The 18566-nt window shown below is 42.3% G+C and overlaps 1 protein-coding gene across 1 annotated transcript; it reads left to right on the forward strand.

Moving 5' to 3' along the window:
- Positions 1-379: 379 nt before the first annotated feature.
- On the forward strand, positions 380-3063 carry LOC306829826 (neurofilament light polypeptide-like; the record flags this gene model as incomplete). Its single annotated transcript, XM_079352995.1, has 4 exons — positions 380-1516; positions 1684-1808; positions 1908-2341; positions 2440-3063. The coding sequence occupies 4 exons, from the start codon at positions 380-382 to the stop codon at positions 2622-2624; spliced, it is 1881 nt and encodes a 626-aa protein (XP_079209121.1). The 3' UTR covers positions 2625-3063.
- Between the last annotated feature and the right edge of the window lie 15503 nt (positions 3064-18566).

The raw sequence follows: 18566 nt of genomic DNA on the forward strand, positions 1-18566 counted from the left end.
ATACAACACAGAGATGGTACAAAATGCTGCAAAGTAAAGGGAGATTTGTCCCCCCCCCTTTGCCTCATCATGCAGTGTGTGCAGTAACATGACAGATCCATTATGTCTTTGCCAGGATTTGTGGCTGCAAACGGTAAGAATCTGCAGTTTTTAGAAGTAACAGTATACCATGATGTCCTCAGTGACCCTGTCTGTTGCAGTCCCTGGATGCTTCTGGGTTTATTCCCGCCTCCTCAACCCTCCACACTCATCCTCACCCCACCCCATCTCTCCCTTGGCTGAGAGTGGCTGCCTGGCACCATAAACAATTCCTTCTGTCAGCATGCCGGAAAAAAAAGCTTACGTCACAATCATTACTGGGTCTATAAAAGCCTGCGTAATGCAGATACACAATGCAGTCCACCCAGCTACATTTCTCGACATAGAGCATCCTGTCTCTCAAGTCATGGCTTTCTCCGGCTTTGACTCTTACTTTCCATCCACTTACAAGACGAGGGTAGATGTGCGCAGTTCAGGATATGGCTCTGGTGGAGGAATAGGATCCAGGTCTGCCTACATCAGCCACTCTGCACCAATAACTTCCTATACATCTTCCCGCAGAAGTTATCCAACACACACCAGGCCAGTTTCCAGCTACTCCTCTGTGCTTTCAGCTCCTTTGTCTACAGCTGTAACCGAGCTCCGCCTTGACCAAGCAGCCCAGGTCAGCTCTGAGTTTAAAGCCATAAGAACCCAGGAGAAGGCTGAGCTGCAGAACCTGAATGACCGCTTTGCAAGCTTCATTGACAGAGTCCATGAGCTGGAGCAGCAGAACAAGTTGCTGGAGACTGAACTCCTGTTGCTCAGGCAGAGGCAGACTGAGCCCTCCAACCTCCGGGGCCTGTTTGAGCATGAGATCCGTCAGCTCCGCTCTGCTGTGGAAGAGGCCCGCAATGAGAAGCAAGCAGCCCAGTACCACAGGGATGAGATGGAGGACGTTTTGAGGAACCTGCAAAAGCGCTATGAGGATGAGGTGATGGGCAGAGCGGATGCAGAGGGCAGGCTCTTGGATGCCAGGAAGGGAGCAGATGACGCTGCCCTTACCCAGGCTGAGCTGGAGAAAAGAGTGGGGACCCTGCTGGATGAGCTGGCCTTCCTGAAACGCCTCTGTGAAAGTGAGATTGCAGAGCTGCAGGCCCAAATTCAGTACAGTGCACAGGTGTCAGTGGAGATGGAGGTCGCCAAACCTGACCTCTCCGCTGCCCTCCGTGACATCAGAGCACAGTACGAGAAGCTGGCACAACAGAACCGTCAGTCAGCCGAGGAGTGGTTCAGCAGCAAGATGAATGGGATGACAGTAGGAGCCGCTCGCAACACAGAGAGCGCTCGCATCGCTAAAGATGAAGTAGGAGAGTATCGTCGGCTCCTTAAAGGCAGAACGCTGGAGATTGATGCCTGCAGGGAGATGAATCAAGCTCTAGAAAAACAACTCCAGGATGTGGAGGAGAAACAGAGTGGGGAGATCTCTGCTATGCAGGTGAGCAACATGCAAATATCTCTGTCCCTTCTTTAAACCAAAAATGGCAGTGCTTTGCGATTTAGATTTCAGTTATTAGGTACCAAATATTATCTCAAAATATAAACTGAGCTGCATATTTCATTCAGCCAATGGTTTGCCTGTAACATATTTTCTTTTCCTTGCAGAATTCAATAAGTGACCTGGAGGACGAGTTGAGAGCAAACAAAAATGATATGGCTCGCTACTTGAAAGATTATCAAGACCTCTTGAACGTGAAGATGGCCTTGGATATTGAAATTGCAGCCTACCGGTGAGAGTTGATTTACTATGCAGTGCGATTTAAATGAATAGCACCAACACTGTTACTTTAGTACATTACCCATTTGTTTTGTCTGTTTCATTCTGTTAGGAAGCTCCTTGAAGGAGAAGAGAACCGTTTGAGCATAGCAGGACCCGGGTCTGTCAACGTTTACTCTCAAGCCTCATACTCCGCTCCGTCCTACGGAAGAACACAGTTCTCCCTGCAGTCTCAGCTGAGCTCTGCGCCTCCATACCTGCTGAGCTCTCGCTTCTACACTTCATCACTCCCAACAGAGGAGACAATATCTGCGAGTCAGGCCCAGCAGGCCGAGGCCAGCCCTCTTCAAGAGGAGGAGGAGGAAGAAGAGGAGCAGGTGGAAGAGGAAGATAAGGTGGAGGAAGAAGATGAGGAGGAGCAGGGAGAAGAGAAGGAGGAGGAAGAGGAAGGGGAAGGTGATGATCAGGGAGAAGGAGGGGAGGAAGAGGAGGAAGAAAAGGAGGAGGGAGATCAAGAAGAGGGAGAAGAGGCAGCAGATGGAGAAGGTAAGTGTGGCCATCATGTTTAATTCATGTACACACACACGTTAGTAATATATGATTCTTTTTTCTCTCCATTACATGTTGTTGTTTTTTTAATGAAGTGGGCAAAGCAGATGAAGGAGAAAAGGAAGATGAGGAGGAAGGAGGAGAGGAGAGCTCCAAACAAGAAGAAGGCGATGCTGAGGAGGAGGAGGAGGAGGAGGAAGAAAAGGGCGAGAAGGGAGATGGTGAATCTGAAAAACAAGAAGAGGAGGAGAAAGAAGAAACAACAGACAAAAAAGTTTAAATTTGAGAGCCTTCACATTTACTTGCTAGCATATAGCTAAAGATGTCTATATGTACTGAGCTATTTCTCTCAATCAAACCAAATGGAAATCAGAAGACAACCAGACAAATTCTCCGTATGATCAATAGATTGACTCACAGCATGTTTGAACAATGTAACAGCAAGAAAACAAATCAATATAAAAGCTCATTTAAACCTTGATTAAGGCAGGAAGTGGTGCTTGTCTGGAGTAGAGATTCTGCTTTGTGGTCAATGATTGTTTTGTTTTTTGCAAACACCTGTGTGCTTTAGTCTCACCAATACATGCCTACAAACTGTCTGTATGTGCAATAACCCGATTGAAATGCCTTACTTCAGTCCTCACTGAGTGCTTTAAGTCCATGATGTGCTGCATTGAACTCGAATAAAGCCTTGAAGCCTTGTCAACCCAGAGCTTGTCTCAGGCTTTTCATTGAAACTCTTTTGCAGATAAGTGTCAAGTCCAATAACATTTACTGCTTATAAATGGCTAAAAGAAATCCTCTAGTTCATTCTCTGTGACTCATTTCTTAATTCACTAATTAGCCCCGGGATCACTTTCCATTTAGGGGTAGTAACATAATTGTTTAATCAACTTAACTTCATTTATATAGCACCCTTCACAATAACCTGCTGCCCTAAGTGCTTTAGAGAGCAGGTCTAAGGTGTCGCAGAGGTCAGAACAAAAAATAGAAAACACATTTTCACACATTAAAAAACACAACCATGAAATTGTAAAAATATCTTTTCTTAAATCTTAATAAAAAATAATGAACAAAGGTTCAAAAAGAGCAAGAAAACACAAGACTAAGACTCCAAAATAAGGCAACACATGAGGAGTTTTAAAAGTCTGTAAGTCCGAACAGTACTCCTCTCTCACTGTATGTCAATGCAGGTTAATGGAAAAGAACAAAGATGGCTGCAAAAGAGTCCTTTCTATCATTATTGACAAACCAGTCCACAACGTATCGGAAGAGGCGGCCGCTGCAGAGTCAGCAGGTCTGAGTAGTTTTTTGGCAAAAGACGTCGAGCCCATCTTGGAAGAGAAAATGCATTAAGAAACATTTTACTTTGGACACAAATCACAGTATGTCAGACAGTATTAGGACACAGATTTTTAACAAACTCTACCAATAAAGCCTCATTAGGTTTCTCTTGGCTTATAAGGAATGAGTTACAGTGGTGGTTCTGTCTTTATATCCAGTCAGCAGGTCTTCTCAAGCAGTCTCTGTGTGATCAGTGAGCTGACACCGGTGTTTTTCCTGCTGCCTCACCCTCATCCACATCACTGTCCATGAATCAAGGCGAGCTGAAACCTTTATGACTCAGCTAGACTACTGCACCAAAGAATCTGGCCAAGTGTCAACTCACGGCGGACAGCAAGAGAGTGAGTGAGTGAGTGAGAGAGGCGGAGAGAAAGGGAGCAATTTCATTATTTTATCAAGGAGGGTGAGATAGAGGAGAAATATCTCATTGCATTAAACCTTGACAGAGGACAGACTGCTTTTTTGAGGATGATAGACCGGAGGCTTCCTTTAGGCATCTGCACAGATGCAATCACACAAATTAACCTCTAAACACACACATCTACACGAACGCACACACACACACACACACACACACACACACACACACACACACACACACACACACACTCACACACACACACACACACACACACACACCTACACACACAATCTCTCCATCTCTTCAAACACGCATTTAGACAACACAGGAGCGGATGTGAAGTGGGAGCTTCTGTTTGATGTGTCTGAAGCTGTCTTTGAAATATTGCATCTTCTTATCACATACACTTAACTTCACTTTTCTGGAAATGTGGTGCATGTTCTCGCTGATCTTTTATGTGTCAAAGCGATGCCCCAAAACTGTGTGTAATCTTCATCTTCTGTTCCTTCATTCTCCTTGTCCTCAGTTCACCCGGCCTCGGGCTAAACTACATTATTCTCCTTCTGCTGCTTTTATAGTGTCGGTCCAAAGAAGCACTCCATTTAATGATTAGAAATTCTACTTTACGGTGAATTTGGCTTCACTTACACACCTAAAACTACCCAAAGAGATAGCAACAGTGTTTTCTTATTGACTGAATGTACATTAATACTGCACTGCTGCCTGCATTCTAATACACAAAAACCCTGCAAACAGAAAGCTGAAGGAGTGATTGAGCCCTCAGGAAAGAAAAACCACCAGTATATATAAAGGCGTTTTTAGGTACTCTTGTTTCACCTGTGCTTGCACGATGAAAGTGTGTGTGTGTGTGTGTGTGTGTGTGTGTGTGTAAGTAGTGTAAGTGTTGTTGTGTCGAAGGTTATGGTGAAACACAGATCCTCTATAAATGTAGCCTACCAAAGCAACGCTGTATGATTCCTTTGCACAGCATTTCATCTTCCACACATTGAGTTTCAACCACCCTTTCATCTGTCATATTTGGACCGTGAACAGACCGGTATATAAATCTTACAACTCCCTCTACCTCATGTGGGCAAACAGTGTGTCAGAGGGAGAGAGGCCCATCACTGAAGCCCACAGAGACCTCCCAGACTCGCAATCCTTTGATGAAAAACAAAGTGCTGAAGGGGCAGCAGGAGACATAGCCAGCAGCAAGTTTCCTGTACAGAGATAAAACAAATGTGCTGTGGTTTTACAGATGGCCTGAAATAGATGTGATTGTGTTCAAGACTAACATGATCAAGATGATAAGATAATCACAATACTAAGGCATGTTAGCTTGTTTCCATAGCGTTACAGAAAAAACAGCCTTAGTCTAGTGCATGATTTTACTGTTTTCAACATCATTGTTTGACAGAACTGGAAGAAAACAGCCTCACAGATCAATATGTATTTCTACCTTTTCTTAGACGGTGCAGTGTCTAAGGGCTGCTGGATCCCAGAGCCATGAAATATTGTCTACTCAAGTCTAGGAAAAGAGTATCAGCTTTCTATTAAAAACAAAAGCATATAACATTTCAGGTGGACACAGGATATAGCAATACATTGTTTTGCACTCAGTGTTAGAAATCTAATCAGCAAACCTGAGAAACATTTTGGGAGTAAACTGAATCTGTGTTGAAATACAGGTCTGTAGTTCAGACAGAAGCAGGCGCCGGCAATGGAAAAAACATTTAAAAATACTCCAGAGTTAAAATGCAGCCCTCCGCTTTTCTCATGCTTTCACCGGAGACGCTTGACCTGGTTATAATTTTTCTATTGTATCGGGGCACAGTCTCAGACAGCTCAGGCCTCGGTACATAGAAGGTGGTTACATACGCTGTCTGCCTTTTAGGCTGTCACTCAGCAACGCTTTGTATCAACAAAGAAAAGAAAGCATAAATGAGAGTTGTGGCTCCCTCTACTGATCCAAGAAAATCACTAATTAAAAGCCTCTATGGAATAATCCTGAAAGACGGCAGACAGCGACTATTTAATTTAAATATGTGTCATTTTTGGGCTAAAAATAGATTCTTGCTTCTCTGGTGGCATACATAGCTACAGTATTCAGATGGCTTTATGTACCCACCACAGGGGCACAAAGGATGCTTCACTGAGTCAGATAGAGACAAATGGGGGAGCCTCCGGGCACACCCGTCCTCATGCATCACTGCCTGGAAATGAGATGTTGGACTTGTGGATATGAATGTGCTGGCCCTTACTTACCAGCAGAAGACTGAGTCTGTGATCACACGTGAACACTGTATATGTCCTGCTGTCATGTCTGTGTGAATTCCGTCTGGGCTGCAGGTGAAGTTGTTCTGTGCAAAATAATAGAGTTTAGCTGGCCAGCATGCGCCTTTCCACTGGATGATATCTCACAAACAGAGTGTGTACAGGAAGGTGCAAATATTAGAACAGATAAATATTGACAGCTCGCATCAGCGACCATGGTGATGCGGGATCTGCTGTGTGCCCTGCAAGAAATAAATCTGTTGAGTCTAAAAGTCAAAAGTACCTGCAACAAAAGTGTTCTGCATATCAAACATTGCCGCAGGATGTAAAGTCCAAGTGCACACAAAATGCATTGACTTATCTGCACAGTATAGAGAACAGACTAGTACCTGATTCTGCTGCCAAACTACCTGGTGAAATCCAGGGCCTAATTTGCCTACGGCGTCATGCAGTGCTGGCAGTGGCCCCATAAATCCATTAAGATCCTTTGTCTTCTTTTGTCCCAGGAATTGAACACCTCAGTGGGGTCTAAGACCAGTTTTAAGAGCCTACCACTCAGGAGCCGCTGAAGCATTGTAGTTCCTGACATCATAGAAATCGCAGTCCACTGAGCTTAGTAATGTCAGCTGCTGAGTAAGTGGAGTCAAGTCAGGCCAACTTTTATTTAAATGGCACATTGCATTTATATGGATGCTTCATCTTTTTGCCTCCCATAACAATAAAACAAACACAGGCACATGCACTCATGCATGAATACACACATAAACAAACAATAATCCAATCCCCCAGAGTGTATGGAAGTGGGACTCCAGATATGGGAACATATGTATTATTCCTGCTTCTTATTCATGTTAAATGTTCATTTATAGTGAGGATGCACACAGAAGCCTTCGGGCAGAATAAACAGCCAGAATAGCCTTGTTTCTTTACACAAACTGTATCTTCTTCATTTTAACTGCAGCCCACTCTCACCAAAGCCTTATCCTTACTTTCATGCAGAATATGAAAGCAATCAGTCTTTATGTTCAGCTCTGTATCCACGTGCGCACCTGTTTCCATTTACCTCGTACATCTGCACACAGTTTGATGATGGATTTTCTCTCTTCTTTATGCTATCACTAAGCATCTTGTGGAGGAGTTTAAAAGAAAAAAAGGTTTATGTGAGACATAACCCAATCTGATCCAAATTAGAGGATGTGCGGAGTGGGGATCTCCTGTGAAGACTCTGGCTTGTCTGCTCCGATTGCTTATGGAGCCTTCAACTCCAAATGAACTCCAGAGTTCAGCTGTGCTTGTCAAAATGTCAGAAACTCTACTGCAAGACATGCACGCAAACCTAAATCCAGACCAGAGCCCAGCCATCTGAATTTATTGTTTCCTGTGGGGAATTCGGTGGGGGAAAAGTTAAATGATTGAAGCAGTTAATTAATAGTCACATAGAATACAACAATCTTAAGGATAACATGAACTGTCTATTGTATGCAATAGCACAAAGCAGTCAGGTGATGGCAATATTGTATTCCTTTTTGAAGATTTGATTGTTTTTAACTTCTGATAACCCAAAGCAACTCCTCACATTAGAGTGTGAGATTGTTGGCTGAAGGCATTCAGAAAATCAGGGGTGAAAAGAGTACAATCACTTTCAAGGCTCTTTTCTCCCCCAATAAGATCAAATACTACTACACCTACAGCTCTGCCAGAAAATAGGTCATGAGTTTCATGTCTTAGCAGCTTGAGCCATAACCTTGTAAATTCTACATATAGCTGTAAAACACATCTCTCATAGCCGCTTTTCAGGATAAGCCCATCAATATGTTTGAATACTTCAGTTGTGTGTTTTGCTTAACATTAAAAGCAAAAGCAACATACTAGATCTATATGCCCCTTTTGTAACTTCTCTTTAATGCTATGTGTGAAAAAGAGCAACAAAAAAAATGTTTTCCAACATAATCATTGATGTTTCAGTATTCTTGATTATAGTTTTAGCCCGCCTCTCAGAGTGCTATTTTGCAGTAACTCAGTAGCTTTTTCCTTTGCAAAATAATAAGATTCAATAATAGCTTTCAATCAGAATGTGTTGTGTTATGTTGATACTCGTTCGTCACAAGCTGCTTTTAAAGCAGAAGCAGCACAATGGATGGAAAATAAATGGGCATCACCCTGTCAAAGGGAACAAAAAAAAGCGATGAATGGCTGAACATTATTGACAGCACCATTTGGCCGACCAGAGGCCACAAAAAAACACACGTACACACGCATACCAACACACACACACAGTGGGCAAACAAAAGGCTAAGTGGGCTACCAGATCTCCACCAGCAGCTGTAAATGACTTTACTGGGAGGAGAAGGAAGGTGTTGAGCAACATTAGGGATATGCTGGACCTGCTGAATGGCATTTAAATGAAAGTCATGGCCTCATTAATGAAAATTTAACAAAGTTGTTTGGGCAGGTAAGCTACCTACATAGTCTTTTGTAGACATTTAATTAGGAGGCTTATATGAAACAGCTGCACAGTAACCCACATAGCCTTATGTGATATGATTATGTCCCTTGTGTAGTCCACTCATGCTCGTGCTCTCAGTACAGTGGCTTTAAATGAGTTAATGTGAGCAGCAGCCTGGAGTCTGCAACTCAATCTCATTTCATATTAAAAACAATAACCAGGTGATCATTTATTTATGAAGCACAAGTGATTTATAACACACACGATTGTCAAATGGTGTGCCAGTTGTTCTGAAAGTAAAGTGCCAACACCATGGAGTCCTTGAAGCTAAGCGAAGGGTACTTTAGTATCATTAGAATTTCCCAGAATTAAATTCTGGTTCATTTGAAGATTTATGAGGAACTGTAACAGCTATCGATTAAATGATGATGGGGGGATGAAAATGCTCCTTGGACAGGGCTCCGGGAGATAACCCCTTTGCTGAAAAGAGTGTCAGTGGTGTAATGTGAATTTTATGGGTTGTTATTGTAGGGGTTGCCTCGACTGAAGAGTGGGAGGCTTGTGGTTGACGCCGACTCCTCTCTGCTCTCCCAGCCCCGCTGCAAGTGTGTGTGTGTGTGTGTGTGTGTGTGTGTGTGTGTGTTTCTGTGTGTGTGTGTGTGCGTGCCCTCCCCTCCCCTCTCCGTTCACAAGTCATGATGGCGGAACTGTAGACTTCAGGACGAGCAGGAGTGCACCGCCTGTCCTCGTTCAGTAATTGTACATAGTTATTTATTCATCCAGCCAACTCTGCGTCTTCCCCCACAATGACCCGCTGGATTCCCACTAAAAAGGAGAAGTACGGAGTCGGTAAGTTCTTACATGGTTGCTTCGTGTGTTTTTCACTTGCCGAGTAAACTTCCAGCCGCTTAACTAACTTCAAGGTAGAGGGGACTGTGGAGTTGGGAAACACACGTTTCAGTGGTTACTTTGTTGTTGTTTTGGTGGTGCTACACGACGGATAACCTATAATTACCTCAGGTTTGTTTCACAAACTTTTTTTTTTTTTTTTTTAACTCAGAAAGCTCCACATTTTCTTTCCTCGTTGTCATAGAGACTACATATCTCTGTGTAGTAAGAAAGGACTTTTATAACTGTCCATTTGAGGCTGTTAGGAAAAATGGGAAGGAGCCAAGAGTTACCAGTTCTTGTACTAAATCTCCCTGAGCTGACTCGTTGAAGTTAAGGTGAACTTCAGTGAATTCTTTTTTTTTTTTGCTGGAAGGTGCCTAACAGGACCCCTGAAGGACTCCTGTTGTCGGCCCCACATGGGAGCCTCTGCTGTGACTGTACTATGCATGTCACATTAGAGAGGAGCATTTACATCAAGTTAAACTTCAGCTAAATACAAAGGACTTTACTGTTAATCTTCTTTTACGTCTGTTTTTTTTAAGTCTTTTTGTGTCAAAACTTTGTAATGCTTCACCATTTTTAAATTGCACTTCAGTCGATCTCAATAAGGTGTGGCTCTGCTCTCTCTGTGCATGCATGTTCCTGTTATCAGGTCTTCCTCCACACCCTCAAGGCAAATCTGCACCACTAGTTGGCTCGACTATTCCTCCCTGCTTTACTTTAATGACTTTATTGTTGGACTTTATTGTCAGCTCAGGCTCAGGCTGGTCATCGTTTACCACACTGACTCACTGCTGATTCTGTGCTTAAAAGTTACTGTTTCTCTGTTAGGAGCAGATGTACACCTGAAGAGAAGCCTGCATGTAGTGATAGTGAAAACGCCCTTTGTTTGAAGTCTCTCCGGAGTGTTTGTGAATCAGAGCCCAGGACTGAAAATACCTCGGCTTTGTGCTCTGACCTGAATCTTTCAGTGACTTTATCTCGGGTTTGAAAAAAAAAAAAAAAGAAAAGAAAAAGTGCTGTATTAAAAAACATTTTTAACTCACAAATTTACACAAGTGTGGCGCTGTGCTGAGCAGCGCGCACAGTTCCTGTCTTGATTATATACGACCTTGTTTTAGCAGCTGATGTTGAGGAATGTTTCGTGTTAATCCTTTTTGATCCCAGTATGGCGTTTAAAACTGTTGCCCTGCGTGATGGTGTTGACTGCTCTATTCTCCTGCCATTCGCCTCAGAAACAGGGCAGAAGTCACCCACACTGTACTTAATCCTTATAATGCCATCAGACCCTGAACGAGGTCTTACATTTTTAATCCGATTTATCATCCCAGGATGTGCCGAAATACAGGCAACCATGTTGGGAAATGAAAAACAAGATCACCAAGTCTCTGATAATATCAGCAATATCATGCTATAGCTAACAAGGAAACGCGGGTAATATGGGGATTAAGATATCAGTCTTTCATTGTGAATATGTGGCACCACTGTAACAGGATAGCTGCTTAATTTCTGCATCCTCTTAGAGAGGCAATCCTCCAGTGACTCATCTGAGCTTTGAAAATCAGCAGGTGAAAAACATGTCGGCTCCCTCATTAGTTTAATTTAATGGATCTCAGTTTTTAGACTAACTGTGTCCATGGCTTTCATATGTTTTTGCAAAATTCCTTTTTAATGTAGCTTTCATGAATTTTAATAAAAACCCAGTTAGACCTCGCCATTGATATTGAAGGTTTACAAGCGATGCCCTCGGCAGATAACAGTTACTGAGGAATTTAAAAGGGGAGATCCTCCTTTTTAAAGATCACAGCGTGTTTACAGATTTTGCATAGTAAGCCTGCATTAGACGTTCTGTAAACATGTTGCTCCAGAGGGAGGGCATGAAATCTGATGTCACCTGCGAAGATGCTGGTTGGTGCTTGAACACGACTGGTGTATGATTGAAAAACACACGTTTGCTTGGTGAGCTCCAGCACAGCGAGGGCAGCTGGCCTGCAGCTCTCTGGTCAAGGTCACATATACAGTAAACTGACCACCAGATCACAAAACAGAACATCTCTCACAGAATGTGAGACCGTTGAGCTGCATTGTGGGTAATGCCATGGACAGGTTTGAGGAGTTGGATGAACAAGGATCTCTCTTCTCCTGAATTGAATTCCATCCACAGAAACCTTCTAATCTTAAATATTCAGAGATACACTGACGTACTACATGTAGTAGGATCCAGAATCATAGTCAGTATTGTGTGTGTGGGAGAAATACTTGGATGCATTCAACATCGGCCAGGATTGTAAGTATGATACAGGAGCATACTGGTCATACTAAACCGCCCCACAATGCACTGCGGCTCTCAGACTGTCCAATCGTGGAGCTCTCCAACCAGCTAACTCGTGGCTTAAAATAAAACTTTAGTACTGAAATACATTTTACATGTTGCCAAATAATATGAAAATGACACCTTTATGGTTGTCGTATTAGTAATCAACGTTTGCACATTGTTGTTGAAATATACTTATGATCACGTTAGCTTGATGCTAGCTCATGAACAGATCGGATCGGAAGTACATGGAGTGATCTGTTTTTAGTGTGTGGCTATCGGTGGGTTAGTAGACAGCCAGAGACATTCAGATTTATGTTTTTTCTTTTTTTTGATATCGAGACCTGAGTGTCAATCTCATGTCACTAAATCAACATTCATAATGCTTTTACATTAACACAAATCACTGACACTTGCTTTATTACACTCTGTTAGAATGATTGTATTTGTTTGTAATCCTGATAACTGTTTTAAAACCAGCGGGGTTGTTTGTGTGTTAATTGGTTCTGTTAATGGAATCAGTGCTTAGAATTACTGAATTAAAAAAAAGAAAAAGCCCCTTTCCAACTCCCTGGTTTGGCCCAGCCCTTAGTTTGGCTCTTAGACTGTAGGGATGTGAAATAGTTCTAAAAGTGTTTCCATCAGTCAATATGGATAATTATCACAATAAATGTCAAATCATTATTTCTTTCTAATTTAAAGACAGATTTTTGCTCCTGAGTGGAAGTTGGAGAAACCAGATGGTTAATTATTGTTGAACATTCATTATTGTCAGAACCTGACAAACTACACTTGGGGCGCCTTGTGTGCGGCAGCAGCTCAGAGTGTGGAGGCTTGTGTTGGGAAATGGAGGGATGCTGGTTCAAGTCCCGGTGCGGACCAAATCTAGAAATTGGTTTGGTAGCAGGAGAGGTGTCAGTTTACCCCCCCCCCCCCCCCCCCCCCCCACACACACACACACACACACACACTCCATCATCCCTCCATTAGTGCACGTCCATCGGATCCTGTTTGTACATGTGTGTATTTCAGTAACAGTCACACACACGCATGTTTGTAACATTTTACTTTGTGTCATGGAAATCACTTTTGTGTCACAAATCCCATCTTGCAAGTTCTATTGCCTCTGTGAGTAGCATCTTTTTTCAAAGCTTGGTATAATGACCCAATGTACTCATTTTGTCGTTTTAACATTTAAAACAAATTAATTTTTGAACTCCTGCGTTGTGGTGATAAGGCCTTTTACCCTGCAGCTGTAGCCATGTTGTGTTCGACTGTCTCAGAGTCAGTTGGTTTGGTAGCATTGGTATAAAGCTATTTGTGCATCGGGGATACTGAAAATGATTTATTAGCTTTTAAATTATAGAAACTTTGTGAAGATAAATAAGTGTGAATGTAAAACATGTTTGTGACTGACAAGACTCCCTCTGCATCAAACTGTCATCCTCATCTTCATCACATTCAAACAGTCTGAGGGAGGATGAACAGAAAGTGATTATGACAGAATCATTTATGATCTTTGGATTTGAACACTTCAAATTAACAGACTGTTTGACAGCGAATCAAAAAACAAAATCAAATGAAGGGAGTGATTTTCTCATGTATTGATTTAATAGAAGTTATAGATTTAATCTTCATGTCAGACTCTTTTTAATCACAGGCCGACTCTACAAACTCACTGATGTTCATAATCAGTTTAAATGTTCAACTCTCTGTTTAGCGTCTTTTTAATGTCCATCTTTTCTCTCCGCTCATGTTGAGAAGTTTCACTGAAGTCTGACCGCTGCAGCGTCCAATCAATGAGTGATATATGAGAAAGGGGGCGTGTCTGTCAGTGAAAAGACTTCCGTGAAGTCAGGTCTCGTGTCTCCTCTGTCGTCGCTCCTCAGATCTCCCTCCTCTCTCCTCCTTTCAGTGTAAGAGCTTTGGGACGATCCTAAACAGGGCAGGATGCGTCTACAACTACTTCCGGTTCGGCCGAGGAACGAGGAGATAGCAAATAAGAGAACGGAGATTGACCCTCAGTCTGCAAGCGTTAGGGGACTTTTCCTCCACCTCTCCATCTGGAGTCACTTCCTGGAAACAAAAGAAAAGAGCTTTTGGAGGATTAGGACACCAAGAAAACGAGACGCACGATCGTCAGCGGGAGCTCTCAGGAGAGTGGGCTTGGGTCAGGTGGTGGGATTGGGGAATTAGGATGCAGCCACAGTGTTTAAAAAATCCCTGAAATTCAGATAACTTGTGAAAGTTTCTGAACAGTGCAGACATTTGAAATGTATGCAAAAACGTGTGATTGTAAAAATGGAACAGCTGGAAGCACAAAGTCTCCCCACTTTATCGGGAAGTACACAATACTAACTGTATGTGTGCGGCAGATATCGTATTCACGAAGCCTCCAAAGTCATTAGAGCTGCTGCTAGTGAGAAAATCTAAGAAGGTTCTTAGAATCAGGACATTTTCTAAAAACTGTTCTGAAAGTTCAGATTAGATCCTTGTAAAGATGAAAGACATTCACAGAGTGTCTTAGCCCTTAAAAGGCGTCAAACTGTTTGGAGAAGCGAGGAGGACTTCTAACAGGCTGAAGAGTTTGTTAAGCTCCGGGGGAAAAAGGAGAAGAGTTCATCACTACATGAAGAGTATTTTTGGAGTCTTAGTTGGGCAGAAGAGACACAAATGATTAGTGCAGACATTTGAATCCATCTCTATCTGCTTTTCAGTGTAAAGGGAGAGCCGCTTGTTGTAGTGTTTACCTCCACAGGTTCATCCAGTCACTTATTAAGGCTCAGTATGTGAAGAAGCTGCTGCACAAGCGGGCATGTTATTTCATGTCGGCTATAGTAAGACCTACAAACGATCACACAGATGATCATCTCATAGTGTTGATAACTACAATGTCTGGCAAGATTCTATATTTGTCATTTGGTATTGATTATCCAATCACAGGTTTTAAAAAGATGTGTCATCACTAGCAGCGGGGTCGACCCCGCCTCCCTCATTAAAACACGTTTCTGTCTCTTCCTTGCTTTTTTAGAGTTGCTCTAAAAAAAACAAAAATCTAAGCAAACGCTCCTTGCTAGGATTTTTTTTAAAGTTCAGATCTGTCTGAGAGGATTCTCAGTGTTTGTGAATACAGACTCTGGTGTCCACATACTGTAGCAGTTGTGTAAGCTGCCGATTGAGCCACGACTCGATTTCTAACAGCTCAAGAATCATGCTCGTACATCTCCCCTTCGCCTGCTCAACCTGAAACTCACTGTGCACACTTTCAAAAGGACTTTAATGGATAATCATGATGATGACTGCATCTGATTCACCACAGCAAACATCTAAAATTGATGTTGTACCCTTAAAAAAAAAAAAAAAAAAAGTGTGTCAGTACTGATGGCACAACTTCCTCCTTTATGGGCAGTAAATGAAGAACTAGTTTCACACGAAGGTGAAGAGCTCAAAGTAGCTTTTGTGCTGCTTCGAGAAATCCAAAGTTGTTATAATTGGAAGCCACCAAAGATCACAATCAGTTCATCCCCGTGTGTTCATCTTGCAATGTCAAACTACAGAGACGACTCATCAGTCATCAATTCTTTACAGCTCTGCATAAAGACATCTCTGCTCTTTCTCTCTCTCTCAAAACGCTGGAGTCATTTTCTGTCTGTTAAATGTTGCAGCAGAGTCTTTAACCAGACTTAAAAGACCAACCCTCACTGGACCTAATTCCATTACTTTTTTTTGCACTATTAGCTTTGAACTTGAGAATTAAGTTTTTGATTTATGGATAACCTATAAGGTCTTATTAGCTGGAGCAGCGTTTTACGAGCGACAGATCGTTTCTGGCTGTCTAGACATCCGACGGGAGGCGAAGGACTTCTCTACTTTAGGAACGCCCGGCCTGAGGAGAGTTGGCTCCAGAAGACAGACATTAACCTGCTTTTACTCAATGACTTCATGCACACATACTGTACCTCCCCTGCCTTGGAAGCTCTCGTGTGAATTCACATTTATGACAGACACTACTGGGGTCAAACGATATGGTGGGGGGGGGGGGGGGGATCCGATCCGCTCTATCGGCTGATATCTTTCTTCGATCGATGAAATCTGTCGAGATGGATGGATGGATACACATTCATTGCGTCAAATGCAGTTATCAAAACACTAGCTGAGTGATGATGCTTGTTGTGACCCATATAGCGCCCTCTGCTGGTGAAAGAGAAGTGCTGGTTTAATGCAAAGAAACTCAAATGAAACACTGTGGAACTGGTGAGTACATCCTGTAACATCGGTGATAAAAATGTGCAGACACCAATAGTCACTGGCTGCTCTTACATCGGCCGATATTATTGGCTGGCTGATGAATTGGTCTGGTCATCATCATTATTATTGTTATTAGTGAATAAGTGAGAACATTGATAAATAAACAATACTTACTTACTACATTATTTACTTACTTACTTACAAGTATGTATTACTACTTAATACATACTTACTGATAATCTTTTATTGTTTTGTTAAAAACAATAATATTCCCTTTTTCTTGAATGTTTTCAAACTGACAGCCGTTTGACTTGCAGGCTTTAGTCTGCACAGCCTGATTGCACTTTAATGTCTTTAACTGTTAGTTTGAAAGTTCTTCCTGCTGAGACCGAAATGAATTCAGACGATCGATCTGTCTGTGACATTGTACCATCAAGGTTTGGTGGCTAGACTCTTTTTTTGCTTTCGAACGTGCGTGTGTGTGTGTGTGTTCTTGCTCTTTGTTATCTGCCAGTGACTTGTATCCCGGCTGTAACTTGAAGGAGTTGTTTATGTTTTGCTTTCACAGCCACTCGGTGGTGAGAACAATAGATTTACTTTTAATGGCGCTAAGTTTGACGAGCTGCCAGCAGCTGCTCGAACTGTTCAGCTGTGGCGGCCTTTAATTGTTGCCTTATTCACTTCTATGATAAATCTCTGAGAGCGACTGAAGCTGACTTTGATGTAAAACTAGTATGCACATTAACCTGAAGCTACAAACGCAGAGGCTCTCCTGGAGTTTACAGCTTCAGCCTCAGTGTTGGAGGTTTAAGAGGAAGATATTCTGTCTCAGAGTTGGACAGATGAGCCGTGTTGCCAAGGCCCACGCTGTTGCCTTCACTTTAGACAGTGTGGCATCACAACACGCTCCACTGGGACCCTGCCACTGGCAAATTGCCATGCTGTTGCCAGGCCTGCACACTGTTACAAGCTGGTGAATGGACCATTGTCACTCTCGGCATGACCAGAGGCAGATGTCACTTCTGCAGTGCATGTTTTATTCGATATTGTTGTGGCTGCACAAATTAACTTCCTGCTGAAAACAAATACTCTTTGAGAAGAGACCTGGAACGATAGATCTTATATTAGCTTTCAAAAAGGTGACGTTTCCATTCGTAGCTCGATGTTTGTGCTGTAAGAATACTGTTCCTCATCGGCGTGCACACTGGGGGAGCTTGAAGTTTTGAGATCGCTGCAGTTCTTCCTCTGATTGGACCAATCGTCCTTCTTGCCACGATGTGAGTATCCTCATGTTAGTCACAGAACAGCAGCACGCCTTTGGAATAAAAAGTCAAACTGTGAAGTATGGAGTTAGATCTGTTTTTAATATTCATAAACGCACACAGAAGGATTCACAAACATTTATCGTTAAAAAAATCCACAAATAAAAAACAAGGTTCACAAACGTTTTTCTGATTCACAACATTTATAGTTTTATATGTACAGAATAGAAATCCACTTATATAAGATATATTTTGTACTTTTCATCAAACACACGTTTGGATGTTGTTACATTCACATACAAACTGTTCAAGCTGCATTACAAACAGTAAACCAGCACGATAGGCAGCGCTCCGTCTGTAGTACGACGATCTCAGAGACTGTTTGTACTCGTCGAAGGAGACTGATCGCTCTCTGCGCAGACGTAACGCTTAGTTATGACATGAAATCATCGCCTCAAATCCACGCCACTGTGATTGGCTGAACAGGAAAGAGACATCTGATAGGCTACAGACGACTCTGTTTAAAATAACTACTTGTGAATCGAAACACAGAAAATTAAGTGAGGTTCAGACAAACAGTTAAATGTAATCAGATCCAAAAGTGTGTTTGATGGAAACTACAATTACTTTAGTGTGTGTGTGTGTGTGTGTGTGTGTGTGTGTGTGTGTGTGTGTGTGTGTGTGTGTGTGTGTGTGTGTGTGTGTGTGTGTGTGTGTGTGTGTGTGTGTGTGTGTGTGTGTGTGTGTGTGTGTGTGTGTGTGTGTGTGTGTGTGTGTGTGTGTGTGTGTGTGTGTATATTATATGTATATATTTTTTGTGGATATCTATTACATATATAACTATATTTGTGTATAAATCAGAACTGCATTTTTGAACTTCCTTTTTTTGTTTTTCACTCTATACAATGATAAATATTTGCTGTGTGCATTATTGAATGTTGAAACTAGTCTAACTCTGTTTAGAGTCATGCACAATATTATCAGCCCATAATTACTTCAATTATATTGCACTTTACAAGAACGGAGTCACAAAGTCATTTACAGAAAGGATAAAAACAGGAACTGTTTGAAAATGGATCAAA

This window comes from Symphodus melops (assembly GCF_947650265.1).
Source record: "Symphodus melops genome assembly, chromosome: 1".
In the NCBI taxonomy this organism is placed as follows: Eukaryota; Metazoa; Chordata; class Actinopteri; order Labriformes; family Labridae; genus Symphodus; species Symphodus melops.